Here is a 27,457-nt window from a genome sequence, read left to right on the forward strand (position 1 = left end):
AGCAACGGATCACCCGGGTAAACATGGCCAAATGGAATCGTGGGCCCGGAACCGGTTTTTAAATTTTCGGAACCGGCCCGGAACAGCCGGTTCCAACCCGTTTTTTTTTTTTAAAAAAAAAGGAGAAGGCCCGAAGGAAAAGAGCCATTGGGCCTAGGAACCGGTGGTTCCGAATCGAAACCGGAATCGGCCCGAAACCGGCCACGTCTACACCAGGGGATCCATCAACTTAGACATGGCCAAAATGAACCGGGCCTGGAACCGAGCCCGTTGACCGGGCCCACGGTTCCGACCCGGAACTGGAACCGGGCCTCAAGGGCCGGTTCCGGTTCCATAATTGTCTGAACCGGCCCTGAACCACCTGTTTCGACTCGATTTTTTTTTTTAAAAAAAAGGAGGAGGCCTGAGAAAAAATAGCCGTTAGGCTTAGGAACCGGCGGTTCCGAACCCGAACCCGAACCGGAACCGGAACCGGAACCAGAACCGGCGGTTCCAAACCCGGAACCGGAACCGCCGGTTCCACGGAACCGGCCACGTCGTCGGCTCCACCATCAGTCAACACTATCTGCCAATCAGAGAGACCCACGTGGAGGCTTGTCCCTCCATAAATGGCACATCCTCGTATTTTCCGCTTAAGAACGGCGAAGAACTATGATGTCCTGCTCGACGTCGATGACGACTGCCGATCTCTCCGTCGATCGCTTGATGATCTGATCCATTCTGCTTCGATTGCTTGTGTTGACAGATTTTCTTGCTTTTGTTCGAGAAGAAGATGAGATAAAATTCCCTTTTATTTTTTTTTGGGTGGAAGATAAAATTCCACTTCTACTCCCAAATATCGGGATGGAAATCAAAAGAGTTCTCTTCCCCGCCATAATCTTCGTGGGCGAATGGTCATCATCCACGTGAGTGTTGACTCTGCCTTTCGAAGCATATCCATTAAAAATTTCCCGTTTAATGCAACCCAGAAAACTCAGCCGTTGAAACGGATGACACAGTGACAGCGATGAAACATTGAATGATTTGGATCGGATTCGTTGAGAGATGGGAAGATATCCTTTTTGTTAACACTGAACGAAAATGATTGGATAAAGCCCGCCAACGATTCCCAAGATTTCCTTTTGCTGTTTCTATGTTCATGTATTGATCGGGGACTCCATAAGTCACTCTCCGTTAAGCGACGCTTCGTCCCTTTCGTCTTCTCGTCTCTCGTCTCTCTTTCACACACGAACTCTGTTCTCTCTCTCTCTCTCTCGCCAGCAACAGGTCGAAGGACAAGTGAGAGGCAATGGGGGTTTATGTGGGTTCGCTTGATCAGGGGACCACGAGCACCAGGTTCATCATCTACGACCGAACCGCTCGTGCGATCGGATCTCACCAGGTCGAGTTCACTCAGTTCTGCCCTCAGGCCGGGTACCCTCTCTCTCTCTCTCTCTCTCTCTGACGTTCCAAATTTGCGAGTTTGTACTTGTTATGCGTGTCTGTTTAAGATTGTGTCGTAGAAATGGTTCTCGAATAAGAGAACACGATGATGATGGTCATGTGTTTGACAAAAAGAAAAGATCTTGCCTTTCTTCTTAACTCGTCTTTAAGGGTGCCCAGAGCGTAAATTCTGTGCTTTACGTGTTGGTTTCAAGATGGGTGGAGCATGATCCGATGGAGATTCTGGAGAGTGTGAGGGTGTGTGTGACCAAGGCTCTAGACAAGGCCACAGCTGCTGGCCACGATGTGGATGGTGGACTGAAAGCCATTGGGTTGACTAATCAGAGAGAGACTACTCTTGTTTGGAGCAGATCCACCGGTCGCCCTCTGTACAACGCCATTGTTTGGATGGATGCTCGTACGAGCTCTATTTGCAGGTATCCCCCCTCTTTCGTGTTCGGCTAGATTTTGGTCCTTTCATTCTAATGCACTCCTAGATGTTTTGTGCATCACATTTTTGTTTTTGTTTGATAACGGGAGTTACACAGTTCTGATATGCTTTTAAATTTACTTATAGAAAATTGGAGAAAGAACTGCCTGGGGGTAGGACCCATTTCGTCAAGACCTGTGGTTTGCCCATCAGTACATATTTCAGCGCACTTAAGCTTCTGTGGTTGATGGAAAATGTCAACGCTGTTAAGGAGGCTATTAAGAAAGGCGATGCTTTGTTTGGAACCATAGACACCTGGTTAATATGGAATCTAACTGGAGGAACCACCGGTGGTTTACATGTTACTGATGTATCGAACGCATCTAGAACTATGCTAATGAATCTCAAAGCTCTTGAGTGGGATAAGCCCACATTGGATACTCTGGGAATTCCTCCAGAGATTCTCCCCAGAATTATCAGCAATTCTGAAGTAATTGGCAAAATAGCTGAGGGATGGCCGATTACCGGAGTTCCAATTTCGGGATGCCTCGGAGATCAACATGCTGCGATGGTGGGACAAGCATGTAGAAAGGGTGAGGCCAAAAGCACGTATGGGACTGGAGCTTTCATTCTTCTTAACACCGGTGAGGAGATGATTCATTCAACGCACGGCCTTCTGAGCACTTTGGCCTTTAAGCTCGGACCAGATGCCCCAACAAACTATGCCCTTGAAGGTTCTATTGCCATCGCTGGAGCTGCTGTTCAGTGGCTCAGAGACAGTCTTGGAATAATCAGTTCCGCCAGTGAGATCGAGAAGTTAGCATTACAGGTTGACTCCACTGGAGGGGTATACTTTGTGCCCGCTTTTAATGGACTTTTTGCTCCGTGGTGGCGTGATGATGCTCGTGGGGTTTGCATTGGGATAACAAGGTTTACAAACAAGGCTCATATTGCTCGAGCTGTGCTGGAGAGTATGGCTTTTCAAGTGAAAGATGTGTTGGACTCCATGCACAAAGATGCAGGAGAGACCGGTGAGGTTAAGAACGAGAAAGGGGAATTCTTGCTCAGAGTGGATGGAGGTGCCACTGTCAATAACCTTTTGATGCAGATCCAGGTAATGAGCTTCCCACGACTGTTGTCATGTTCATGACTCGGGCTCCATTACACATGAGTTGACTTGGGATATTTGCTTCTTGATGTTAAAATTTTCAAGATAGGTCATATTATATCTCGGGATCTATAGATATAAACCAGCGCCATGAAATTGTTGAGGCAGCTTCACAGTACAATTTCTTGTATTGCTTTGTGTGAAGAATTTGTTTCGCTCCAGCTCAGTTTGGGCATTCTCTCCTTAGCCCTTGATTCAGGAGAACTGATTGAATAGATTCTGTTAGATTAGGTGGTTCGTAAACAAATCCTACTTAAACCCCAGTACCACACCTCCATCACCTCCCAAGAAGGACAATCAGTGGACCACCCGAACGAACAAAAGTGCAGCTAAAATCTTTTTGTACTAGATCTTATTGAAGATATCATTATACTAAGTGTGGTTTTCTGTGCTTTTTAGGCGGATCTATTGGGAAACCCAGTTGTGAGACCAGCTGACATAGAGACAACTGCACTAGGAGCAGCCTATGCTGCTGGATTAGCTGTCGGTGTATGGACAGAGGATGAAATTTTTGATTCTGGAGCAAGGAGCAGTATCGCAACTACTTTTCATCCTAAATTAGATGGGGTACTGAGGAAGAAGAAGGTGGATTCTTGGTGCAAAGCTGTCTCGAGGACATTCGATCTGGCTGATCTTTCTCTCTGATGCCCTACTAAATCAACATTTTCTTCATCTTTTCTGTCTCCATTCCCTGATTATCACTGCTCATGCCATGTTTCACTTTAATAAGTGGTTGTTCAGGTTGATTCATGTATGGACGACTGACACCATCTCTTGCTATTCTTTTTAGCGAGAGTGAAATTCTGGATCATATACCATCTCTTACTCTCTTCTGTGTTAGATAAACTAATGATAACTGCATCACGTTTTATAAGACTTCTATGCCATTCACTATTGTACAAGCCTTGACATGTTATCTATTGAGCAATTTGAATTGACACAAAATCCTGCTCTCTGCTGCCACGAGGATCATCACAGCAGAGATTAAAACTGGTTCAAGAAAAGAAAATTCTCCAATTCTTTAAATGTGTTCAAGTATCAAATATGATGGTTGTTTTGCTATAATTGGCAGGTTGAATGAGATTATCATGTTCTTTAGCTGCCAGAAAGAGTTGGCAATAGTCTTTTGGATTCTTGTGTCCCGTGTGCTTATTTTGTACAGAAGGGCTTCTCACTGTAAATGCAACTTTTCGAAAGATTATGAGATCCTGTTCATCCTAAAGCAACTATATTTTCTATTTAAAGCGAAGTAATGTTATACATATTATGGAGCATGCGTTCTTGAAGCAATTCAGCAGTCAGTGTATCATAGTTATACCATGGCACTGAGTTGAATGAATAATCTGCCACGCCTCTTCTGATTTCCTGAGATCCACGCTGTACAATTGCTTGAGGATGGATATTTGTCGAGCATTGAAACTTCAGAATCTCTTCTGCAAAATGAATCCGATTTGTCTGTTCACTAACCATTGTCCTGTGTTCCCAACATATACCAACAGACTATTAATGTGTCTTGTTTACCAAGAAGATGTGAACAACTTAGTCTAATAGACTATGCAAACCACATGTCAAGACAAAGTTGAGAACTATACTAGTTCCACTAACAAAAAGCAAATTCCATACTGCTTTTGCACTGGGAAGACAATCAAGACTGAATATCTTCATAGCAAGAACATCCTCAAAGCTTCCACGACTTTTTCAGGCCTGAGAAAATGGCAACTGTCAAAACTAAACATAGAAAAACAATCAGCTAAAACTCAACGCGCCTTAAGAACTCGGAGAAGCCCACCAGTCTTCTTGTGGCATATGACCTGCGCCCTCTATCAACTTAAGTTTGATCAATGAAGGGTTTCCTTTCTGGAATTCCTCGGCCACTGATTGCGGCAGATACTTGTCTGATACACCCCATGCGAGCAATATGGGTTTATCCCAGCTACGAGTGGAAAAAGGATAGCAATATAAGCAGAGAAAAAAGGTGATCTCACGTGGAACAAAGGAAAGTGGCCTGCAGTTTGTTATCTCAACACTACGTTCTACCAATGCAGCGGTAGTGAATATAGAAGATTGCCCATAATGAAGTCCCGCCATAGAAAAATAAGCAAGAAGATATGAAGATAGAGAATATCAGCAGCAAGAGATTTTCTACTTTTGAGTTGCTAGATAGTAAACTCTGAGGAGAAAATATAGGCCAGAGCATAGAGAACATCACACCTCCCGGATGAAAAACCAGACGCTATTTGAGTTGCTGTTTCCTTGAAGTTAGCTTTTCTTGCGGCTTCAAGCAAGGCTTGTCAGAGTGAAAGAAAAGAGACTTCAGGCTTTGAAGTTAGAATTATACCTGCCGCATTGGCTTCTAATACAGCCATTCATAAACTTACCAACTTGATGACGATATACTCTTAAAAGTTATTCTATTGTCTTTTTGTTTGCGTTAATAAGAATTTGAGATACAGTCTTATCTCCCGTCAATCAATCTTTGACACAGTTTAGATAGAGGAGTGAGACAATGTCTCTTGCAGAAATGTCAATTTTATGGCAGAATATGGTCTTTGGTGCAATAGAATATACTGTTTTTTCCAGGAATTTGAGAACTTTCATCAGAGTACTGCAAATCAGGAGAAGTTACAAACCAAATCCCGGTCCACCGCTTGACAAATATGGTAGTCGGTAGACGTCTGCCTTTTCTACCTTCAGAACATAACTGCCAGACAAGATATTTATATGTCAGGTTACATACACAAACGAGAGAATTTTATGGTGCTCCATACATTTTCAGTCATAGGGAAACTAAAGTATGAGGATGCTGTTTCTGCAACCGCATTCTAAGAGGACACTCGTGTGTTGGTTGTTTCCACATTTCATCTGCATGTCCTTGTACTTAGAATTGGATCTTTATATTTCCATGGAAAACTTATTAATGCAGTTCTTCTACTTTGAGGCGAAATAAGTTTAACTAGGAGCCTCGGACGTCTATAACTAGGAGCCTAGGATGTCTATCTTTCTGGCCAAGAGCTAACTAAGGTAGCTGTGTTACAAAGCCAAATAGTATCATTGCACTTGTTCTCAAAGCCTCCTTAAAGCCCTCATGAACTGTTGAAATAAGTGCACCAGCTAAGTTCCTTTGAAAATCTTTGCAAGTGTCTGACATGTTAACCATGTGATCTTCAATAAGCAATCTTGCAAAGCACAATATGATTCTTTAGCAAAGAAAGCAGGCTAGAATATCACAGTTTTTAGATCCAGGGGAAAATTTGATGGCGTCTAGAAAAAATAAGATGCTTTCTAGGATACCTACGTGCTACCTGCTTCAATGAACCGCTCAGCCATCACGGCATTCTGGCATGTGAATTCACCAAATAGAGGAATTCTGTAGGTAGAAAAAAAAATGTAAAGAAGTAAGAGAGAAAGTTAAAGTGGCACAGAGGAAACTGCAATCATTCGGTTAAGTCGCCAAAATGCATAAGTGGCACAGAAGAAACTGCAATCATTCGGCTAAGTCGCCAAAATGCAATGTTTTGGGATGATTCAAATCTCACTTCTGACAAGTAAAATAATTCAGTAAACTATTATGGAAGTGGAGATATAGTACTTAAGACGATACATGAATAACATCTCATTCCTAGGTAGTACAAAATCTCACCTCAGTTGCTGAAACAATCCTGGGACCGGAGATGAAGCCGTTAATGGACTGTTTAATATCGCCAGCTTCGATATCCTGCTTGGGTTCTTCAAGGCCCATGTCAGTCCAAATGAACCTACAAGAAAGCCCTTCAAGAAGAAACACCAGATGCACATGTTAGATGCAGAGTTTCTGAAGTGGTACTTAACCTTTAGCTGCTTATCATTTTATCATGGTTTTCTAATCTTCATCAATTTCACAGGTCTTACATGGTCAGAAATCAATTTGTTCAAACCTGAACAACTAGGAAGAAGGGGGATTTAACACCCAGAACATCAAGTAATCTATCAAGCTCTTCGTGGAACTCCTTTTCTGCCGGGAAACACTCGATTCGTGTCAGAATAGTTGGAACTTAAGGAGAGGGAAAAATGGTGTTCCATGGTTAATCTTGTTTGCTTGAAAAGTCACAAACCTGTGTAATTAAAACCATATCCCGGTTGTGGCTTGTCACTGAAACCAAATCCTATCCAGTCAGGAGCCAAACAGTGGAACCCGACATTGGACATCTACTCAAACCACAAGAAAGTGATCATCTTTTAATATCAGAAATAGAATGTCAAAGGTTGAAAATCAATGTGCATGCAAAACCAATTAAAGCTGTTTCTAGGTAGAGTTTCTGATATAAATGCTAGCATGCATGTACAATTCCGAGAAGAGAGTGCAAGCTTAGCAAGCCTCAAAGGTTGTGCAATTTAGGTGGTGACAACAAACTTTCGCTTCTATTATATACAAAGGCATGTTTTCACCAATGGAGAAAAGATTGTGTAACCTTAGTAAGCCTCAAAGAGTGCCCACCAGGCATAAATTATATGATTTCTAAGGTACCACAATCAGAGAACAAAAGAAAGCTAAAGACCTCGGACATGACGACTCTGTAGCTGTAAGATTGTGTCGGAGCGCCATGAAGGAAGACTATTGTCCCACGCTGGCTCTTGGGTGACCCTTCAAGGTGAAATGTTCTACTCATCATAGCGCACTTTTAAAAATTAAAGAAAGTCCAAGAACGAGTGAGCAGAAACAGAAAGATTCACCTGTTTCCCTGACAAACCATCTGAACTTGCCAGATTTGATGTAGGAGCCATACTCCTTTCCCTTGTCCTCTATCCTCTAGAATTCAAGAACGTATTATGGTTCCAGGAAACTCCTACGAATGAATGAAATCTATCCAACAGGTAATAGTCACGGCTAGTAAATAAATATATGCAATGCCTACTTGATGAAAAGAAGCAAAAGACGAAACTAACAGAACATATCAGTCAATCCCATCGCCAGTTCGAAAAGAATGCAAATAACATCAATGAATTTTCCGTTCTTTAATCATTGAATCGACATGAACGAACCGTACAACATCCCGCTTGAATCCAGAAATAGCATATTGCATACATAGACAATTATACACGTAGCAATTCACTTCACTTACATAAAGCATTTGGCCGACATTGCCGTCTTCGGCGGGGCTCTCGGGGAGCTGAATGGCGCTCCTGCTCGACGGGTTATCTGTCACGAAACCAAAGGGATTGAACTCTGGTGTGTCTCTATCAGCTTCTTCCTTCTTCTCTGAAGCTTTGACTACAATGGCGGTGGTGCGTCTTCTCTTGGCAGTCAACTGTTTGCTGGCGTTGAGCTTGGTGGTGGATGTGTAATGCAGAGAAGAGCAGAGGGGAGGAGAGAGAGGCAGGGAGAAAGCAGCCATTGACGGTTGCTGCTTACAAAGCAGAGAGGCACTGGATTTCGTGACTGAATATACACCAGGTTTTGTTAATTGTGTGATCTTTACAAAGCTGAGTGATCTGAATCTTCTGTGAGATGATGTGAGCCATGAAATTCGGATTGCTGGGTCCTACAGAGAGAGAGAGAGGGAGAGAGAGAGAGAGAGAGAGAGAGAGAGAGAATCTTGCTGATATGAAAATGGTAAATCACCTTGTTGAGATAATTTTGTTGTAAACCAAAATAAGAAAACATTCATACATATTAAATTAATTTTGGCAAGAAAACATTTTTCGATTGATGATAGTTTTTGAATACTGCTCCTACATATGTTTTTCATTTCTTTGTCTCACAGGCTATCTTGATTTAAAATAGTACGATTTTTGGTAGGGATGAGCAGATCCGGGGTTTATTCAGGTTCCAATGAAACCTAGAACCTACCCGTGACGGGGTTCTCTAATTTTTTTAATCTGAAATCTGCTTTGCATATCTTAGAATCCGGTGTCACGGGTTCACAATCGGTTCCAAGATGTGTACCTAGACCTTACTTGTATTCGAAATTGAATGATTCCAATGAATTATCAAATCTGATGACCACCATTTGTTACACAATCAATTTATCACAACTCATATTTAGACACAAGAGGAATATGAAACATTAACAATATAAAAGTCTTGGTTGTGGATATTATCGAAAGTGGAAGTTTCAAAGCGATGGTCCAAATTACATATTCAAAATCGAAAAATATGGAATTCCACGAGAATGTGCGAAGATATAAAACACAAAGGCTTATTCTAGGTTTTATCTAAAACTTATCAATCGGAATTGGTTTCTCAATTTTTGAAACTTGGAACCTACCTTGCATATTTAAGAGCTCGAAACTGGATTGGTAGGAATGGGTCCGGTTCTCTAGTTCCCGATTTTACCCTAAAACCATGCTCATTGCTAATTTTTGAAATGAAGCCGATTAAAGAAATGAATCAAGAAATCATCGATGATTACTGATTCTTATTTATTTCATTTCCCCGAAATGGAAAACAATCTAGATTTTAATTATCTTTTAGCTCATATCATACTTGAAATGAAAATATCCTCTAATACAAGAATTAGATATAAATGGAAAATTCAAATTAAAGAAACATTTCAGCAACGGAGAGAAACGTTGTATATTCCAAAAACACACCCATTTATCGAACGATCCTCGTTCAACGCTGTCGCTGCGCATTTCCTTTTCTTATTTTCTTAATTTTTTTTTAAAATTTTGTGTTGTATGAGAACACGCACTCTCTCTCTCTCTGATGCTCTATGTTCCGTTTGCTGAGATCGGAATCACCGGAGTTTCACCGGAGGCGGTGAGAATTCCGGCGAAATCGAGCGGACGCAGGAATTAAGCTTTTCTTGAAGGTAATCGAAAGCTCTCTAGGTCTCGAGACAGTTTAGTCGATTGCAGGCAGGTGTAGACATCAGGCTCGTTCAGTGCGCGTCCGCGACAGTGGCGATTTATCGGGTTTTTTTTTTTGTTTTGTGATGTCAATGGGACTTTTTTGGTGCGCAGGTTGTTCCTTTTGTTGTTCTTAGTTTCAATTCAGATGCTGTGTTCTTCGTTTGACGTGGGTGTGCGGTGCTTCCGTAAGGAATGTGTGTGGCCACGGATTAGCTTTGCTTATGTAGCTACTGATGATCATGTCTGAATAGATTCATCGTCTTTGTAAATGATGTATTAGATGCAAATGTATGTCTGGAGTTCTTGTGGGGACTTGGTGCATCTGGTTGATAGTTTCTGGTGCGAAGCTTGCTTTTGCTTTTTTTTTTTCTTTTGGGTAAATTTTCTTGGGTTAAACTTTTGATGATTTAGTCCAAATCTAGGAATGTACCATCTTTTCAACAGTTTCAGAGATGCCTTCTGGAACTCGAATTCTCTTGAACTGGCTCTTAAAGAATGCACATTTAGCTTCAGTGATTTCTTGCACAATTTACTGTGTGCAACACAGGAATTGGACCTTTATGTTTGCAACATGGGAATTGAGAAAGATTTGTATGGTCAATGATTGGAACTGTTGAAACTGGAAGGTAAAAGAAGAAAGGAACTTGTGATAATCACACGATCCTAGACTAGTGTAGGTTCCACTTTGCCCTTTCTCTTTGTGAATGCTGTTCTTCTCATTTTTGATGTCTGCTTGTCAGATATCAATTTACGTCTCATATGGAAGAGGCTCCCCTTCCAAGTGAGCAAGGTAATGATGGTGAATGCAGCACGAGTCAAAGAGGGCCAGATGGTGCCGCAGCAGTACCTGATGATCAGAATGGCACATCCGTCGGAAGAAAGGAGTTTGTTGCTCCTGCTGTTGGAATGGAGTTTGAGTCGTATGATGATGCATACAACTACTACAAATGTTATGCTAAGGAAGCAGGATTTCGTGTGAGAGTGAAGAATTCATGGTTCAAGCGAAATAGTAGAGAAAAGTATGGTGCAGTACTCTGCTGCAGTAGCCAAGGCTTCAAAAGAATTAAAGATGTAAATCGTCTTCGAAAAGAAACTCGAACTGGCTGCCCAGCAATGATTCGGATGAGGTTAGTGGACTCCAGAAGATGGAGGGTGCTTGAAGTGACACTTGAACACAACCACTTGTTGGGCTCGAAGAGCTACAGAACAATTAAGAAAATCAGTGCTGGTAACAAAAGAAAATCACCGTCCAGTGCTGATGCTGAAGAAAGAACAATTAAGTTATACCGGGCACTTGTCATTGATTCGGGAGGTAATGGAAACCAAAGTTTCAGTGAAAATGAGGCTAGGAGTCTGTCTGATCATGTTAATCATCTGAACCTTAAGAAAGGCGACACTCAGGCTATATATAACTACTTCTGCCGCATGCAATTGACCAATCCTAATTTCTACTATCTCATGGATCTAACTGATGAGGGGAATTTGAGGAATTTGTTCTGGGCTGATGCTAGGTCTAGAGCTGCATGTGTTTATTTTGGTGATGTCATATATTTTGACACAATGTTCTTGTCTAACAAATATGAGATCCCACTGGTGGCATTTGTTGGAGTGAACCACCATGGCCAATCGGTTTTGCTAGGCTGCGGCTTGCTTGCAGGCGAGACAATGGAGTCTTATACTTGGGTTTTCAAAGCCTGGAGTTCATGTATGTCTGGATGCTCCCCACAAACTATAACTACAGACAGGTGCAAGATTTTGCACAGTGCAATCGAGGAGGTGTTTCCAAGATGTCACCATTGTTTTGGTCTGTCACACATCATGAGAAAAGTTCCCGAAAAATTAGGGGGGTTGAACAACTATGACGCGATCAGAAGGGCATTGACTAAAGCAGTGTATGAATCTCTGAAGGTGAGTGAATTTGAGACAGCATGGGGGATCATGGTCCAGCGTTTTGGTGTTGGTGATCACGAATGGCTTAGAGCTTTATATGAGGATCGAGTCAGATGGGCTCCAGTCTACTTGAAAGACACGTATTTTGCTGGGATGTCTGCTGCCCGGCCGGGCGAGTTATTGAATGCATTTTTTGATAAGTATGTGCATAAACAAACTCCGTTGAAAGAATTTCTTGACAAGTACGAGTTAGCTTTACAAAAGAAGCACAGGGAAGAAGTCCTTGCGGATAATGACTCGAGGAACTCAAGCCATGTGTTGAAAACGAGATGTTCATTCGAGTTACAGCTCTCCAAGGTATACACTAGAGATGTATTCGAGAAGTTCCGGTTTGAGGTAGAGGAGATGTATTCTTGTCTTAGCACAACGCAGCTGTATGTTGATGGGCCGGTCATTATATTCTTGGTTAAGGAGCGGGTCTTAGGGGAAGGAAGTAGAAGGGAGATAAGGGATTATGAGGTCCTGTACAATAGAGCGGCGGCGGAGGTTCGTTGCATCTGTAGCTGCTTTAATTTCTATGGCTATCTATGCAGGCACGCCTTATGCGTTCTTAACTTCAACGGGGTGGAGGAGGTTCCGTCGAAGTACATCCTTCCAAGATGGAAAAAGGATTATAAGCGCCTGTACGTCCCCGACCAAGGCCCCGGCGATGCGGGTGCTGCTGACCGCGTGCAGTGGCTTAATCAGCTGTTCCGAAGCGCCTTGCAGATCGTCGAGGAGGGGGCGATCTCTCTTGAACATTACAGGGCCGCATTACAAACATTTGAAGAAACATTGAATAGGGTTCATCAGATCGAGGAGAAGCAGGATTAAAGGTGACCTGACAATTTGTTGAGCAATTCGTTGTGTAACCCAATTCCTGTGATATCAACGTTTTTTAGTGAGGACAGCTCCAGTACTCTCTGTGAATAGCATGAAATCTCCGCTGTATATCTCCAGCATGCACGCTGGCGTCCCGATTCCGACCCAATCACGTGCTCATTGCCTCAGCAGAATGTCTGAATGCCTTGACAAAGTTAATAGTGTCTTGAGAATATTACGAGAAGGACTTGCGCAGCAAATTCTTCTAACTTCTTCTTGCCCATGTTGAATTCAATTGGTTTAGTTTAGGGGTGACACCCCTTGTACCTTCTTAATGGGATTTTGTTCATTATTCCCCCAGCTTTTTGACTTCTTCTTGGGTAGCTTGTCAGTTGTCATCACTTTGACATTTCCTACTTTCCTGCCTTGATCTAAAAAATTACTCAAATAATGAAATATTCCAAAATAAAAATAAAAATTGTATGTTTTATTTTGTACGGGGATAAGTATACTAGAAGTTCTAAAACTTGTCATGAAAGTGTAAATGAGTCCTAAAATTTTTAAAAAATTCAATCAAATCCTAAAACTTGTCATGAAAAGGCATTCGAGTCCTAAAACTTTCAACAAATGTAATGAAGTCCTAAATTTAGTCACAAAAGTACAATCGAGTTTTAAAATTTTCAAAAATGCAATAAATGAAAGGACTTGATTGGACTAATATGATAAGTTTTAAAACTCGATTGCACATTTTAAAAATTTTAGAACTTGAATGCATTTTCATGATAAATTTTAGGACTTGATTGTATTTTTTTAAACTTTTAGGATTCAAATGCCCTTTTGCGACAAGTTTTAAGACTTTTTATATACTTTTTCCTTTCGAGCTTTTAGAGAACATTACTAGCACGAATATAATAGAAAATTCACCAGACAAGTTGCCATAAATTGTTTATAAATGCTTGAGGGGAAAGAAAAAGAGGGGGCGCGCCGTGTCTTGGACTATTCTATAGGAGAAGCAGAACGAATTTCGGTAGCAAGCGGCAATGGCCAACAGCATTTCACAATCTCAACAATACAATGCGGAGGCATTAAGCTTTGATTGATAGAGTCTCAGAAGTTCAGAAGGAAAATCGATGAATCGAAGCACCAGGACACGACCTTCTTGATCCGGGGAATCATGGGCCTCCTCTGAACAGACATTGCCAAGACATGAATTTGTATTCAACAGCTCTGAATCATATGCACAAAAATGGAAGATTGAAAGATGAACCGATTCTGGCGTTCAGTTAGTGCCCGGGTCAAGCACAGGAAGCCTGCAATGCAAACTGATCGACTTGTCGGTTTGCCGCGTCCCCGGTATGAAGAACTGGAAGATCACGGTCAAGCACGCCCCCTGCTCCGCGATTCCGTAGAACGCGCAATCCGGCTTCGCCGTGTGACACTGAAGGCTCTTGGCGAAGTGCTTCACGCTCACCTGCACGGCCTCTGCGTCGCCTCTTGTGACCGCCCTCTCGGACCGGGCCTGCGCGCTCAGGCTCCGGTCCTCCCGCGGAGCCTCAGCTCGCTCTCCTAGGACCACCAGCTTACGGAACTCCGCGCCCAGCGTGATCAGAGTCGTCGAGATTTGCAAATGCAGGTCTCCGTGCTTGCTGATCCAGACGTTCAGCACATCCCCGACGTGCCTCATCCTGTCCACGAAACTCTGCAGCTGGTTCAAGTCGTGAACCTGGACGAGCGTCTTGGGGAGCGCCTGAGCCGAGTCGAGGGCCGACTGGAGCTCCAAGACCTGAGCCCTAGACATCGGCTTCGAGATGGGCACGTCCTGGATGACCGCGGATTTGTAGCCTTTCGTCTCGAAGGTGAGGAAGGGCATCGGCTGGGTGCTGTTCGCCGGTAATTTCTTCACCAGCTTTATCTGGAGCCGTTCAGAGGCCGATCCGGCGGCGGTGAGCTCGTTGCAGATGCCGACGCTGCTACGGATTGCGCGGTGGAGGAGGGAGAGGTCGACCGCGAAGGCGATGCGGTCTTCGTTCTGGCTGGAGATGCGGTAGCCGTCGAAGAGGGCCTCGATGCGGAACTGAGCGACGGACTGGAGGCCATCGCCGTTGAGGAGGTTGTGGAGGAAGACGGCGTGGTCTCTGGTGAGGTAGAGGTTGCACGTCTTGTCGATCTTGTCCAGCGCCGGCAAGAAGCGCTTCTCGAGGAGAGCCACGCCGTTGTCCGTAAGAAAAGCCTTGAACTTCATCGTCGCCGTCGAGTTGCGGAGAGAAAGAGGCGGGAAAATCACATCGAGGGGGAAGAAAACTAGAGCGACGAGGGAAAGAGAGAGGGTTTTGCAGAGAGCTCAGTTTTGGGCTTTGAAACTTGTGACAGGCCCGGCCCAATCAATTTGAGGTGGTCAGGTTTTTGCTTCGTATCTTCCCCCGCCTCTTTAACCGATTGAAACGGTACCGCTTTGTTAAACCGTCCTCGCCTTTCACGTAACTAAGCGATTGTCTTCATGCATTTGCTGCATTTTTTCAGCCTTGGGCGATTACTCAGATCCGTCAGTTCCGTCGAGGCGATACGCGATCGTCCTCTTTCTTTTAACAAATGGTTGATGGATGTATGTATGTATCACCTTGGCTTCATGACGAGGAAACGCCCATGCTCCACCTTAATGTTGTTGTCTCGTATGCAGATCTCAGCAGTGAACATGATGTCGGCTTTGCATGCTACAGAGACCTCCAGTCCGCGCAGGATTCCGAGGTCTCGATCAACAAACAGTCATTCCGGGTGATTTTCCGAGAGATGGAACTTGTTCAGCATCTCATCCAACACCCGCAGTGCCACCTTATAGCGGTCTTGCGACTTCCTAGCTTCATCCATGACCTGCAGGATGCATTTGTGCAAATGCTCATGCCGGTGAACTGGGTTGTCGACGTCGATCCCTGCAGATCTCTGGTCGAGGACGTAGCTGCGCTTGATATCCTTCCTCCAGCGTGACAGCACGTATTGAGGCGGGACCTCTTCTACCCTGTTTTGGTCGAGGACATACAGCGCGTGCCTGCACAGATATCCTCTCAGGTTGAATAACCCGCAAGCACAGAAAACCTCCATTTCAGATCCGTTGAACAAAACCTCAAGATCTCTTGCTTCCCTCCGACCATCCTCAAGCTGGACGTGCTCTTGAACTGAATAAGCCGTGACTTGCCCGTCTACATTTACCTGTCTTGTGCCGAAACAAGAATACATTCCTTCTACCTCTTTTTGGAACTTCATGAAGATGTAGCTAGCATACGATTTTGAGAGCTGCAACTCATAATTACACCTCGAATTTAGCACAGAACTTGAATTTCTTGAATCTAGATCGGCCAGTGATTCGAGCTGGTGACTCCTTTGCATTGCTTGATCATACTTGTCCAGGAATTCCTTTAAAGAGGTGCAGTTCCCTATATATCCCTCGAAAAATGAAGTTGCGTCTTCATTTTGCTTGATAGAAAGCAACATTCCTGCCAAAAAGGTCTCCTTCAAGTAGACTGGGACCCACCGGTTCCTATCTTCATATAAATTCTGGAGCCATTCGTGATCCTCGAGCCCATGCTCATGGATGATATCCAGCCAAGCCGCTTCAAATTCTTCAGCCCTCTGGGAAAGGCAAACTGCTCTGTATATTGCAGCTTTAATGGCTTCATGTTGGTTTATTTTTCCCGATCTCTCAGAGATTCTTCTCATGACCTTTGTCAAATCTATGCAATGAGAAGCTCTGGGGAACACATCAGAGACAGCAGCTTGCAAGGCTTTACATTGATCGGAAATGAGAGTTTGGGGAGGCCGTCCGAGCATACACGTGAGCCAAGCCCTAAGCAGCCATACGTACGACTCGACAGTCTCACCTGCTAACAAACCGCAACCCAACAGTACAGGTTGCCCATGGTGATTCACCCCAATAAACGAGACCAGCAAGACATCAAATTCTTGTCCGAAAAATGTCGTGTCAATCGCAACTACATCGCCAAAGTAGCGATAAGCGACCCTGGACCTCGCACCAGCCCAAAACAAGTTTCTCAGGAATCCTCTTTCATTGAGGTCTGCCACGTAAAAGAAATTAGGATCCATGAGCTGCATCTGACAGAAGAAATCAAGAGCAGCTTGAGCATCTCCTTTTCGTAGCTTCATTTGATTGGACAGGTCAGGATTCTTTCTAAGGTCACCATCATCAGCAGCTAACTCCCCACCCTTGGCATGTATGATGACAGTCTGAAACAATTTGACCGCTTCTACTTCCTCAGGACCTTCAAACTCTAATGGCCTCTTGGTCCCAACACCCATGATCTTTCGTGATTTGTAGGATTTCCCACTGGTTGGGCTGATTAAGTGGTTGTGCTCGAGCTCAACCTCGATGATTCTCCACCTCGTATTGTCCATCAACCGGAACTTTATCATCGCTGGACACCCGGTTCTTGTTTCTGGTCTCGGGCGGTTCGCCCCGCTTTTCTTCTTGAAACCTGCACTACTGCAGCTCAATTTTCCTCTATATCTCTCCTTACCCTTCCTGTACCACGTATTGCTTACTCTAACCCCAAACCCATGTTCCTTAGCGTAGCAACTGTAGAAGTAATATACATCATCATAGGTCTCGAATTCCATCCCGACAGCAGGAGGCACGGGGTTCTCTCCTTGAATTACACTAGTCTGACCAACTAATTCAGTCATTGCAGAGTCTCCCACAATCTCAAGTTCCTCGGCTTCCATCATTGCCAACTGGCTCAGCATCAAGCGAAACTTCATCCATCTCTACAAAGAGGAGGGAGCTAGCAAAACAATCACATAATAAGACGCAACCTTTGGAAACCCATCAACTCATACGAAGTTTTCATACAGTTCATATGATCGTGTACACTGATTATACTAGTGCAAAATTAACTGCTTCCACAATACATTCCTTCCTTTAATTGGTCTTTAGTTTCTCTCCTTCCCATTCGAGTATCTTGGAGTTGGATCATGGTATTTTCAATGGCGTGCCCAAGTTGAAATTTTCCAGATAACTCAAGTCTCGATCTGATAGGCCAACGGCCTATTTAACCACACAAAATTAACCAAAGACAAGTGCAAGATTCAGCTTTCCATTCCTCCTTTTCAGCAAAAAGCAGAGGGTGGTGTTACCATTGACCAATCTACATTACTTTCACTTCAGGAAAAATAAGCTAAAAATTACATGGAAAACAAAAACCCAAATAAAACCTAATAACCACCGATTCGAACTATTATTTGAACAGGCAGGACACAAGTAATTCGGTCGGCAGTTACATATGAATGTATGGTATGAACCCTTCCTTCTTCAATCTGGGGGCGACAGTGACTCTTGTCCAGTTCATGATCATTACAGCTGCGATTAAATGAGTTGACACACTCGTAGCAACTGGTACATCGGATTCATCAAACATTTGGGCACGTAACTAAGCACGCAGACGCGTGCGAACACAATTCGCCAGAGCCTCACGCTTCAAATTCTGCCAAAATTAACGGGCAATCGCTGAATGTGAGAGCATTACCTCGAAGACAACGCGAAGATTCTCCGAGCTCACGATTTGGCCGCCGGATAGCGCCACCGCACGTGCCCTGGGGCCAGTGTCAGTCGCGCCCGATACGTCGCCGGCTCCGGAGAGAGGTCGTTGGACGGAGAGCGGAAGTCCCCATGACTAAAAAGTCCGAAGAGAAAGTTACGGAAGCTGACGTGGAATTTGTCACGGTGGACAAATTTATGTTTGGATTTAGGACATCGACGACAACGACGACCACAATTTTAGGTCTTGTATATGTCTCAGTTGATTTTTTTTTTCCTTTTTTTCCTCTTGTTTTGGTTTTTTTCCTCCTCTGTCTATTTTCAGAAAACTGCCGGATAAAGACTTGAAGTATTATCATTTTTTTAAATAAAAGTATAAAATAAATATTATTTTTAATAAGGGTCTAAATTGCTCTTGTTATTTTAAAGAAATGTATTCTCTTCAAGAAAAGGAACGGCCATCGACGAGATGGTCGGCTCTCGATAGATCGGGCCAAGGCTCGCCTCATCCGGGAGAATGGCTCGCCCAAGCGGCCGATTGCCCGGGCGAGCCAACCCTCGCTTTGCCTAGCCCTAGCTAGTGGCGGCCAATGAGAAAAAAAAGGAAGAATGAAAGAAAAAAAAGGAAAAAAATGTAAATTGACAAAATACCCTAGTTATGCCCTTCTTTGAAACAATAAAGACAATTCATGTTCTTATTTGAAATTTTCCCTGTGTTTTTTGGGTCAAATCTATACCTAGAAATCTTTTGTCTAAACTCATAAAACGTCGATTTAAGTGAGATTTATGAACTATAAATGAAAATACCTATTAAACCGATCACAAGAATACCAGTTATGGTACCCAATATCCAAAGAGGAATCCTTCCAATAGCTTCGGCCATTTATCCCGCTACGCTCCACCATTTCTTTCGTCAAGTTTTCATGCTAAAGACATAAACAACCACAGATAATTATGAGACGTGATCCTTCCGAATGGGTTAAGATAATTCTTATTACTATTCAGGATTCTACTATTTTTTTTTCTTCTCTTAATTGAAAAGATAATTGAAAAATAAAACAGCAAGTACAAAAAAAAGTACTAACCCTTAGTAGAGACTGGTACGATTCAATTCAACATTCTGTTCGTGTTGGGTTTTGATTATGTTGTAACTCTATAATTTGTATTAGGTTTATAGTTGGATGAACTCCATTACTGATATTGACCCTAAAGAAGAAGCAGTATGTACAACTAGTTCATAAATAGCTAACCATCACAGTGTAAAAACTGAATAGATTTGATCCATGGTCATTGGGTCCTCCTAAAAAGACCTACTAAATTCATCGAGTTGTTCCAAAGGGTCAAAACGGCCAGGTATTACAAAGTAATGCACTTGCACAGATGAAGCCTTTATCCCCTGATCAATGGCTAAAATTTACAGTGAGAAAAAAAAAATCAAAGAATAACCACCAGGGCTGTGCATTGTTTGATTCTCTGGAGAACTCTGAGAAGACTGAATGCTTAAAGCAATTGATAGCTGCATCTTTTGCCGGCAAATTTTTCGGGGAACAGACAAAATTCTAGGGCAACTACAATGTGCAAGGAAGAATGTGAGTTTTGCCTTCGACGTACGGATACCTCAAATTACAGGTTGTCTTTCATCCATTTTAGAGCTCCATTCGCAACAGACCTGCAAGTAAAATCTTTATTATGCCAACGATCCTTGGTGCATGTATGTGAAAATGCAGTCTCATAGTACAAAAGACTAGCACTTCAAACTAGGATGATCAGATCATGAGGTAGCTACACCTAAGGACTACTGAAGGACTAATTCTTGAATGAAACAGGTCAGGTTCCAGAAAAGTTAGGATGATTAGATCATTCCATAGCTACATCTTTCTGAACAATACTGTAGGGACTCTATGCCAAGCTCCTCCAGCAGAATCACATGCTCCGTTGACCACGAAGAGGGAGTAGATCAAGGTTCACCAAAATAAAACTAGCACTGAAAGCAAGAGCAAATATCTCACCACCCAAGGGACAAAAACATAAAATATTCTACCTGCCCAGAAATATAAGGATCAGGTACCAGTACTGAACTACATCTGAAAGTCTAAAACTTTTGGAGGGACAGTATATCGAGCTTTCTTATAAGTATGTGGGGAAGTATGCAGGATGACTTATCAAGTCTCAACATACGCACCTGGAGAACCCAGCCTGAAGTAATAACACATAATTCCCCTGCTAAATGAAACCCATTTAATAACAAGTGTTTTCACCCCAAACCTCTGTTTTTTTTCCCCCAACTATATGCAACTCGTTTTTTATGGCTTGGAAGAATTCAACACGATTTACTGGAATACAGAAACTACTCAAATTAAAGAAGAGGAAGAATTACCCAGCCAAATCTTTCAACTTCTTCCACCAGTCATTTTCATCTCCCGATTCTTCAGTCTTCTCCATCTCAGAATCCACTTGCTGCTTCTCAGGAGTTGGAGCTGCAGAGACAAAGCTCAACTGTAAAAGATAGAATCGACCTGGAACTTGCATGGGTACACTAGTGAGTGCTGTGTAGGTACTGGACCTTGATATCAAGCTCAAGGCCTGAATGTTGTTTCTCACATCCACACAGAATTAAATATTTGAACCATTATTTTTGTTCCTTTCTTCTTTCATGAACAATACACTAAGGAAAACCACAATTAGGTGTATGAAGAACGCATAAAGCGACCATCTAACCAGGTGATGGTGTTCTCGGACGAGTTCTTGAGCGACTGCTGGTAGAGCTACTCAAGGAAGCCAGCCCTTCAAGTAACTCCCGTTCACTTGAACTGCAAACATTGGCAGTAACTTTAATAAAATGACATGCTTTAGCTATGTCAGGGTCCATGCAAGACTACCCTCTAATAGTATATATGAGGACAAACAGTGGTATGCCACTGTTAAAAAGATAACAGTGCAGAAACCTGTAAAATTTCACCAACTAAAGAAAATTCGAGGAAAAGAATTTGAGAGAGTTAAAACTTGTAATCGAAAATGTTTTGTCAACTTATTGACTCACAGTAATTCAACACAGCAAAATTCCCAAGTTTTGACCGACATTAAAAAGATGCGCCTGCTTAAGAGAGTCCATCAATATAAAGTAAAAAATAAACAGATCAATGGATGGACCTACAACCTCCAACAAGCACCATTAATTAGGTCAATGTAATTTACCAAGATAAAGGAAATAATGTAGAGACAAAATGCATCTACAGCAACAGATAGCTAAGATCCTTGTTTTGGATGTATCCATTCTAATGTGTACATGAGACGAACTGAAGTTATGATTTGGTAACCACAGAAGAGATGCATGTACAAATGAACAAATTATAAATTGACTTGACCAACTATACAAGACAAACAAGTAATTAGATAACATTTATTTACCTCACACGCTTTGGTACCGTGACCTTAACTGTAAATAAATGGTCACCACGTATTGAAGGTCTATTCAATTTTGGTGCACCTTTTTTTGCAAGAACCAGAACAGCCCCTGGTTGTGTACCTGGAGGAACTTGTAGTTCAGAAGTTCCTTCAACTGTTTTAACCTGTTTTACATTCAAGACATTCAATCAATAGGTAATCTAAAAAGCCTCAGCCGAGTAGTGAAGTAGATGGACCACCACATGATCCTATATCTGAAGCTATAAGATACTTGTTCTTGATTAACTCTAAGCCATAGGTGTCCCATGCATTTCACTCTGCTTCACTGTGAGAACTCCTTAGTTCTGACCATCAAAAGGTATTCATCTAACAATTCTCTCAATTATAGTGACAAAATGATACAGAGTGTAAGCTCATCAAGGAAATTTGAAGTATTACCTTCACCACTGCACCTAATATAGCATCTAGATAGCTAATTGTTACTGTAGAATTGAGATTTATTCCATCTCTTTGAATTTCCGGAATCTCCTTGACCTCAAGATATACAAAAAGATCACCTGTAGGACCCCTGATGAAGAGAACATTAAACAATTAAAATCTTGAATAAATTTTGCAAAGGATTTCTAGTTACCAATTCAAATACTTATCAAGTTTATGGTGTCATGCAATAAATTATCAATTTCTCCATTGATGTGATCGTTTTACGCATAACGAAGAGCAAAAATAAACAAAGAAACGCCCTGTTGTATGAGGGAAATTAAACTGGAAAAGACATAAACAACAAAAAAAAAAACATGAATGTCTTAGTAAAGAGTTTGAAGAAAGAAATGAGTTGATAAAAAGGTAAGAACTTTGTTCTTTTCCATGACCCATGAATTAAAAGGCAGAAATCGTGAAATATTAATTCATCCTCCCATCCGACAACATCGGAGAAGGAACAGTCCATTTTAATGGCAATGAGGCTGCTTCCAGACTGAAGTCCAGACAACCAATATACAATCTTCCCATGAGACTGTACTTATGACAACCTTCCCCAATACTGACTGTGCAGACAGCATGGACAATGGAATAGCCTGATCCAATGAGGTTGGCAAGGGTACAAAAGGAAGGAGAACCCCATTCATAAGCCAGAGTCCAAAAAGAAGGAAAATAACTCAAAGAGGGGGAAAAGAATTCAAAGCTAATGATCATACAAAAGAAGTTAAAACGCCAAAGAAAACAAACAACTGAGGCACAAATAAGAAAGTGAATAAATGTTTGCCATTTGCACAGACAAGAGCATAGAGAAGAATATTTTGTTTGACTGTCATTATGTTAAAATTCTTTTGTCAGGCCACAAAGCTACTAAATTCATTGAAATATCATTAATTTTCAAAACTTTTCCCTTCAAAAAGGAAGATGAGAGGGAATGTGAGGGGGATGTTACCCACTGGATACAAGTGGAGTAAAGGGGAAGCACAATCTCTTGCTTATTGAGCCATCACTAGTGTCTAGTCCATTCAAAATATTAATCACGCTGAAAACTTTCTGGAAAACATAAAACATTTCAAATATTAAACCCATTACCGGCAAATAAAAGGGAACGCCATGATTGGGACGACAAGAAGCCGACATAAGCAATTGCATGAGATATTATTTTTTCCAGTTTGACCGCAAGCATAATGACTACTTGGCCAGCTTTTGTCAAATATGAAACTACAAGTAATAGCTACAAATATGCGATTTCACAGATATTCATTAAATCCAGGCAGAGAAATATCATGTTGCAATTCTCAAAGTTAGTTTTCGAAAGCCTATATAAATATGTCAAATAATTCATTCCAGTGATTCATTAACAGTGCAAGATAGATTCCAAGTTTAAAAAATGATATGTCATACCCTCTCGGTCCAGCATCACCTTCTCCAGCAACTCTGAGGATACTACCCTTGCTGACTCCAGGTGGAATTTTCACTTTGATGTCCTTTCTGACCCGAATACGCCCTTCGCCAGAGCATTTTCGACAATATTCAGAAATGACTTCACCATCTCCACCACAATTGGGACAAACAGACACCTAACATAAACGTTTTTCAGTATTATAAGTGACACTCAGCGTGTAAAATAACTAAAGAAGACAAAAATTTGACAAGGATTACATTCTTCTCTCAAGGAAGTTAAAAGACAGGATAAAGTAAAATAAATGGACATGGCCAATTGCGCTGAGAATCTCTGGGTCAGCCTATCCTTTTGGACATAACTCCAATTAACCTCTTATATTCTCCTTTCTGTAGACGATGTTTAGCACATCTGAAGCACATTTGTTCCATCAATATCTTTCTATTTCACTAATGGTAGATTTCTCCTGATGCCCAAATAGTTGCAAGTCCTGTGTGCTAAACCCAACCATAGAAAGAGGTCATCCTAGTCCTGACATGTATGTCCTAAGGCAAGCAATACTTTGATCACGAAAACTGCAGATTTTCAATTTTCAAAGAACCATATTTCTTGAAACATCTGATTTCTAGTTTATTCCTAGTCAAAAGCATTTGTCCAGTCATCCTAAAAGGACTGATATCTAGTGCTTATACCTGGGAGAACATGCCAAAAGGAGTCTGCTCTGTTCGCATGACCTGGCCCCTACCACCACATGTTGAGCATATCCTCATCCTGGAACCAACCTTTGCTCCAGTACCAGAGCAAACTTCACATGTTTCCAAGTGGGAGAGCTCGAATTCTTTCTCCGCTCCAAATATGGTCTCAGAAAATTTTAGAGTCATGTCATAACTGAAAAACTTTAGAAACACAAGTTAAGACGTAGAGATTTACTTTATACCCCTGTCTAGGGAGACAAGGAAAAGGAAAAAGAAAACAAACGAAAAGGGAAAACAGATCAACATCAATTTTCTTATTAATTATACACTTGTGAAGGATGTCCTTTACTGAAAAGCACTTAAAAATGTAGTTATCTGATCAACTTTTGATTCTAAAACATAAAAAAGAATGGCTGCAGAAGAAAAGACAAAGAGAATAGATATCAATAGAGCAGTCGGATTACAATGTTCCACGCAATGGTCAAATTTCCTGAAGCAACAAGTGCACATACAGCAAGGAAGGGGCCAATCAGTAGTTAAACAAATATTACCGGCACTCACCGTAGATCTTCACCCTTCATAACAGTGCTACGTCGGCTTGTTCTGAATCCAGTTGGGTCCATACCCGCAAAACCACCCATAGTTGGGCCAAAAAATGTTTCGAATAGATCGAAAGGATTAGTCTGAGTGAAGGACAACGGAAAATGTGAGGAAATAATGCATTTAGTGCAGAAATCATAAGGTTCCTAATGTATTATAGAACAAGTCACTCATGCATAGACTATGCATTTGCAATGATGATCTCTCCAGTACCGTATAAGTATTTGATGGGCCCCCCACTGTACTCTTTACTCCTGCTTCACCATATTGATCATACAAAGCCCTCTTTTTATCGTCGGAAAGCACCTGATGATGGCAAAGATTCAATAACATAATTAATACAATGTCAGAGAAGAATGAAATCAACAGCAGAACAATAGCAAAGTTGTGAGCCCTATTGGGATATATCCTACAAAAGCAATGATTAGTAAAATTCTCGAAATGTTTTCTGGTCCCACAAGTACTAGTTATGAGCCAAAATTGCAGCCCAAGATGAACTGACTTGGCATGCGAATTTTCTTCGTAGCAGTTGACAACAAGCCAAGGACCAAACTTTTAATCTACAATCATTACCAACTACCATGCAGTGAACATCTTTCCACTAGATTGTGAGATGAATTTATTTAGTTGTGTAATTGAGAGAACATATGAAATTCTCATTCCTCAAAGCTGATGCATACCTCATATGCAGCACTGATTTCCTTAAACTTCTCTGTAGCTCCTGGCTGCTTGTTGACATCGGGGTGGTACTGCAAAATATAGCAACAGAACTTGAATTTCCAGGAGGAGGATCCAAGTAATGCGCATTTCTACGGACAGGCACTTGCACATAGCTGGAATGCCAATACTGGTACAGCAGTACAAACAACCAAACTGCGTCCATTGTCCACCAACAGAGAAATCCTGAGTGGCTCACTAAGTTAATCACGTCCACAGCTTCTAAATCTCAATATTCACTAAAACCACTTAGAGACAACTTTACGATGTACCGTGTCCTGAAAAACTCTGATAGCCAGTAAGAACTACTACCAAAGGTTAACTGATTTCACTAAAATCCGCACTCCCTAATCAGTCATTCCTCTCGTCGTCACCCAAAATTCACAAACGACACTCCATTCATCGCTCTATCTTCGCTAGAGCTCACTCGGCAATCAACTGCGCAAAGCAAAACCAGAAAAAGAAAATACGGAGGCTCTTTACCTGGCGCGCTAACTTCCGGTAAGCAGCCTTAATCTCCTTACCGCTCGCGGACTTGGGGACTCCGAGAGTAGCATAGTAGTCGGCGGAGGCTCTAATCGCCGTCCCGAAACGCCTCGCGCAGACCTTCGAGGCGAGCTGCGAGGATCGAAGCGGCAAACAAGGCGAGAAGCGCCTGCTGCTCCCGAGGTGAATTCCGCTGGCGCAGAGCGACGAGGAGGACGGAGATAAGGACGGGGGCACTGAGGGAGCGAGCGGCTGAGAAGAAGGGAGGAGCGAAGCAGATAACGTCGCGGCCATCGAATCGGTTCCGCCGCCGATGCTTGCTCGTGCGACGAATCTTCTACGAGAGGCTGAAGAGCAGAAATGCAGGAGCTGTACCGTTCACGGTGCTGTGCCGAGAGGCTGCGAAAATGAACTTGATGTGAGCTCGCAGGAGGGAGATGAAGGGGGGAAAAGGAAAATGGAAAATATTGGCCTTTTATGTACGTGGATGAAAAGGCATGGTTGGGAAATAAAATGGCTTTTTAATTTCTGTTCGTGTGGTGGGACTTTTCTTTTTTTCTTTTTATAACTATCGTGCAGCACGAAATTACAGTTACGACCGTCTACTACTGAGTTGGGCCAGGCCCATCATATTGTGGGCCAAATGGGTCCACGTTCCGGGTCTTTTTAAATTGGGCCTGAACGCATTATTCTAGCATGAAGGCCCGGCTATGCGAAAGCCCATGAAACGCCATGCAGTTCCCTAGAATCCGTTAGGGTTCAAGGCCTGGGCAAGTCGCCTTAACCGTGTGTAGTTTGCGACAGTTGGTGGGATTTGATCATTTTAAGCTGGCATCTCCTTGCTGCCCCCAACCGACTACACCAACCTAGAGGGCAGACCAATGAGATTTATTCTTGTTCATTAATCTTTCAAGAAAAGCGCTAGCTCGAGAAAAAAATGGTAGAAGCGCATGGTTATGCATAGGTCGGTTCGTTCTTTCGGGTTGTCGGGCCCATGAAGAGGGAGAGTTCTTGCACTTGAGCACTCCGACTCCATTATCGCTTTCGAAATTATTCACAAGACTACGAGAAGAATACTCGAGTAAGTTATCATACTCGAGTAAGTTTGATAACTAGTTAAGTGGGTGATACTAAGAGTATCGTGAGTATCTTTGTAATGTCATTGTCTTGACAGCAATGGCATGAGCCCCATAGGTTTTATTCGTTCATGGGGAGTTTTCTTTGTATGCATTAATTGACTGTTCAAATGTGGATATATATGGTCAAACTTAGAGAACTGAAATGAAAATTGGCCAAGACTTTCAAATCTCTCAAGTGAAGGCTCGTTGCCAATATCTGCAGCAGCGATAGCTACATCAACACTAAAAAAATCATCATGTTGAAACGTCAAAAGCATTGACTATGAGAAGGAGACACCAGAAAAAATCAGCCCTTCGCGCTTGCTAGTATCATCAACTTGCAGGATTTTGTAGAAGAGTTTCTCAAAACACTCCCTAAACAACTTAAAAAAAAAAAACAAATACTATAATCGTCA

The 27,457-nt window shown here is 42.3% G+C and overlaps 6 protein-coding genes across 15 annotated transcripts; 2 read left to right on the plus strand and 4 right to left on the minus strand.

The window, feature by feature from the left end:
* Positions 1 to 841: 841 nt before the first annotated feature.
* On the plus strand, positions 842 to 3,896 carry LOC115738061 (glycerol kinase). Its single transcript, XM_030670553.2, has 4 exons — positions 842 to 1,413; positions 1,638 to 1,859; positions 2,000 to 2,966; positions 3,420 to 3,896. The coding sequence occupies exons 1-4, from the start codon at positions 1,289 to 1,291 to the stop codon at positions 3,663 to 3,665; spliced, it is 1,560 nt and encodes a 519-aa protein (XP_030526413.1). The 5' UTR covers positions 842 to 1,288; the 3' UTR covers positions 3,666 to 3,896.
* LOC115738046 lies at positions 3,483 to 15,001 on the minus strand. Of its 2 annotated transcripts, XM_048283284.1 has the most exons (2): positions 13,913 to 15,001; positions 3,483 to 3,605 (listed from the first exon to the last, which is right to left on the minus strand). In XM_048283284.1, exons 1-2 carry the CDS (start codon positions 14,842 to 14,844, stop codon positions 3,569 to 3,571), a joined length of 969 nt encoding a protein of 322 aa, XP_048139241.1. In that variant the 5' UTR covers positions 14,845 to 15,001; the 3' UTR covers positions 3,483 to 3,568. The 2 variants fall into 2 exon arrangements, with proteins under 2 accessions (XP_048139241.1, XP_030526392.1); XM_030670532.2 differs by lacking the exon at positions 3,483 to 3,605 and having other exon boundaries at positions 13,624 to 15,001.
* On the minus strand, positions 4,192 to 8,470 carry LOC115738065 (cis-3-alkyl-4-alkyloxetan-2-one decarboxylase). 4 transcript variants are annotated; one of them, XM_048283281.1, is made up of 12 exons: positions 8,120 to 8,468; positions 7,731 to 7,806; positions 7,556 to 7,641; positions 7,112 to 7,205; positions 6,935 to 7,011; positions 6,661 to 6,788; positions 6,316 to 6,387; positions 5,651 to 5,721; positions 5,232 to 5,307; positions 4,810 to 4,953; positions 4,627 to 4,724; positions 4,192 to 4,501 (listed from the first exon to the last, which is right to left on the minus strand). In XM_048283281.1, the coding sequence occupies exons 1-11, from the start codon at positions 8,390 to 8,392 to the stop codon at positions 4,682 to 4,684; spliced, it is 1,140 nt and encodes a 379-aa protein (XP_048139238.1). In that variant the 5' UTR covers positions 8,393 to 8,468; the 3' UTR covers positions 4,192 to 4,501; positions 4,627 to 4,681. The 4 variants fall into 4 exon arrangements, with proteins under 4 accessions (XP_048139238.1, XP_030526418.1, XP_048139240.1 ...); XM_030670558.2 differs by having other exon boundaries at positions 4,192 to 4,498; positions 4,624 to 4,724; positions 8,120 to 8,467; XM_048283283.1 differs by having other exon boundaries at positions 4,192 to 4,498; positions 4,624 to 4,724; positions 7,731 to 7,799; positions 8,120 to 8,249.
* LOC115738059 (protein FAR1-RELATED SEQUENCE 6) lies at positions 9,601 to 12,899 on the plus strand. 4 transcript variants are annotated; one of them, XR_007199421.1, is made up of 2 exons: positions 9,601 to 9,811; positions 9,963 to 10,148. XR_007199421.1 is itself a non-coding variant. In XM_048283280.1 (2 exons), exon 2 carries the CDS (start codon positions 10,611 to 10,613, stop codon positions 12,612 to 12,614), a length of 2,004 nt encoding a protein of 667 aa, XP_048139237.1. In that variant the 5' UTR covers positions 9,631 to 9,954; positions 10,592 to 10,610; the 3' UTR covers positions 12,615 to 12,899. The 4 variants fall into 4 exon arrangements, 3 of the variants coding, with proteins under 3 accessions (XP_048139237.1, XP_030526409.1, XP_030526411.1); XM_048283280.1 differs by lacking the exon at positions 9,963 to 10,148 and adding an exon at positions 10,592 to 12,899 and having other exon boundaries at positions 9,631 to 9,954; XM_030670549.2 differs by lacking the exon at positions 9,963 to 10,148 and adding an exon at positions 10,592 to 12,899 and having other exon boundaries at positions 9,632 to 9,811.
* A 153-nt stretch (positions 15,002 to 15,154) lies between the features above and the next one.
* LOC115738044 (protein FAR1-RELATED SEQUENCE 6-like) lies at positions 15,155 to 18,363 on the minus strand. Of its 3 annotated transcripts, none has more exons than XM_030670531.2 (2): positions 18,134 to 18,363; positions 15,155 to 17,375 (listed from the first exon to the last, which is right to left on the minus strand). In XM_030670531.2, exon 2 carries the CDS (start codon positions 17,367 to 17,369, stop codon positions 15,366 to 15,368), a length of 2,004 nt encoding a protein of 667 aa, XP_030526391.1. In that variant the 5' UTR covers positions 17,370 to 17,375; positions 18,134 to 18,363; the 3' UTR covers positions 15,155 to 15,365. The 3 variants fall into 3 exon arrangements, with proteins under 3 accessions (XP_030526391.1, XP_030526389.1, XP_030526388.1); XM_030670529.2 differs by having other exon boundaries at positions 15,155 to 17,392; XM_030670528.2 differs by having other exon boundaries at positions 15,155 to 17,655.
* Positions 18,364 to 19,500: 1,137 nt separating this feature from the next.
* Positions 19,501 to 26,387, minus strand: LOC115738082 (chaperone protein DnaJ). The gene is made up of 11 exons (XM_030670584.1): positions 25,921 to 26,387; positions 25,401 to 25,469; positions 24,934 to 25,026; positions 24,682 to 24,803; positions 24,118 to 24,313; positions 23,428 to 23,603; positions 21,988 to 22,117; positions 21,553 to 21,713; positions 20,863 to 20,954; positions 20,522 to 20,621; positions 19,501 to 19,813 (listed from the first exon to the last, which is right to left on the minus strand). The coding sequence occupies exons 1-11, from the start codon at positions 26,215 to 26,217 to the stop codon at positions 19,768 to 19,770; spliced, it is 1,482 nt and encodes a 493-aa protein (XP_030526444.1). The 5' UTR covers positions 26,218 to 26,387; the 3' UTR covers positions 19,501 to 19,767.
* Between the last annotated feature and the right edge of the window lie 1,070 nt (positions 26,388 to 27,457).

The sequence above is a fragment of the Rhodamnia argentea genome, chromosome 8 (genome assembly GCF_020921035.1).
Source record: "Rhodamnia argentea isolate NSW1041297 chromosome 8, ASM2092103v1, whole genome shotgun sequence".
NCBI classification, from domain to species: domain Eukaryota; kingdom Viridiplantae; phylum Streptophyta; class Magnoliopsida; order Myrtales; family Myrtaceae; genus Rhodamnia; species Rhodamnia argentea.

Coding starts and splice junctions, on each gene's coding strand:
- LOC115738061 (XM_030670553.2), top strand. CDS start 1,289: ATGGGGGTTTATGTGGGTTCGCTTGATCAGGGGACCACGAGCACCAGG. Junction 1,860..1,999: donor CGTACGAGCTCTATTTGCAG/GTATCCCCCCTC, acceptor ATTTACTTATAG/AAAATTGGAGAAAGAACTGC. Junction 2,967..3,419: donor ACCTTTTGATGCAGATCCAG/GTAATGAGCTTC, acceptor TGTGCTTTTTAG/GCGGATCTATTGGGAAACCC.
- LOC115738065 (XM_048283281.1), bottom strand. CDS start 8,392: ATGGCTGCTTTCTCCCTGCCTCTCTCTCCTCCCCTCTGCTCTTCTCTG. Junction 7,642..7,730: donor ATGGTTTGTCAGGGAAACAG/GTGAATCTTTCT, acceptor TTCACCTTGAAG/GGTCACCCAAGAGCCAGCGT. Junction 7,012..7,111: donor ATATGGTTTTAATTACACAG/GTTTGTGACTTT, acceptor GTTTCCCGGCAG/AAAAGGAGTTCCACGAAGAG.
- LOC115738059 (XM_048283280.1), top strand. CDS start 10,611: ATGGAAGAGGCTCCCCTTCCAAGTGAGCAAGGTAATGATGGTGAATGC.
- LOC115738046 (XM_048283284.1), bottom strand. CDS start 14,844: ATGAAGTTCAAGGCTTTTCTTACGGACAACGGCGTGGCTCTCCTCGAG. Junction 3,606..13,912: donor TCGATCAGTTTGCATTGCAG/GCTTCCTGTGCT, acceptor CCAAGAATCCAC/CTTCTTCTTCCTCAGTACCC.
- LOC115738044 (XM_030670531.2), bottom strand. CDS start 17,369: ATGAAGTTTCGCTTGATGCTGAGCCAGTTGGCAATGATGGAAGCCGAG.
- LOC115738082 (XM_030670584.1), bottom strand. CDS start 26,217: ATGGCCGCGACGTTATCTGCTTCGCTCCTCCCTTCTTCTCAGCCGCTC. Junction 23,604..24,117: donor CTTTTGGCATGTTCTCCCAG/GTATAAGCACTA, acceptor CGTTTATGTTAG/GTGTCTGTTTGTCCCAATTG. Junction 21,714..21,987: donor TATTAGGTGCAGTGGTGAAG/GTAATACTTCAA, acceptor AATGTAAAACAG/GTTAAAACAGTTGAAGGAAC.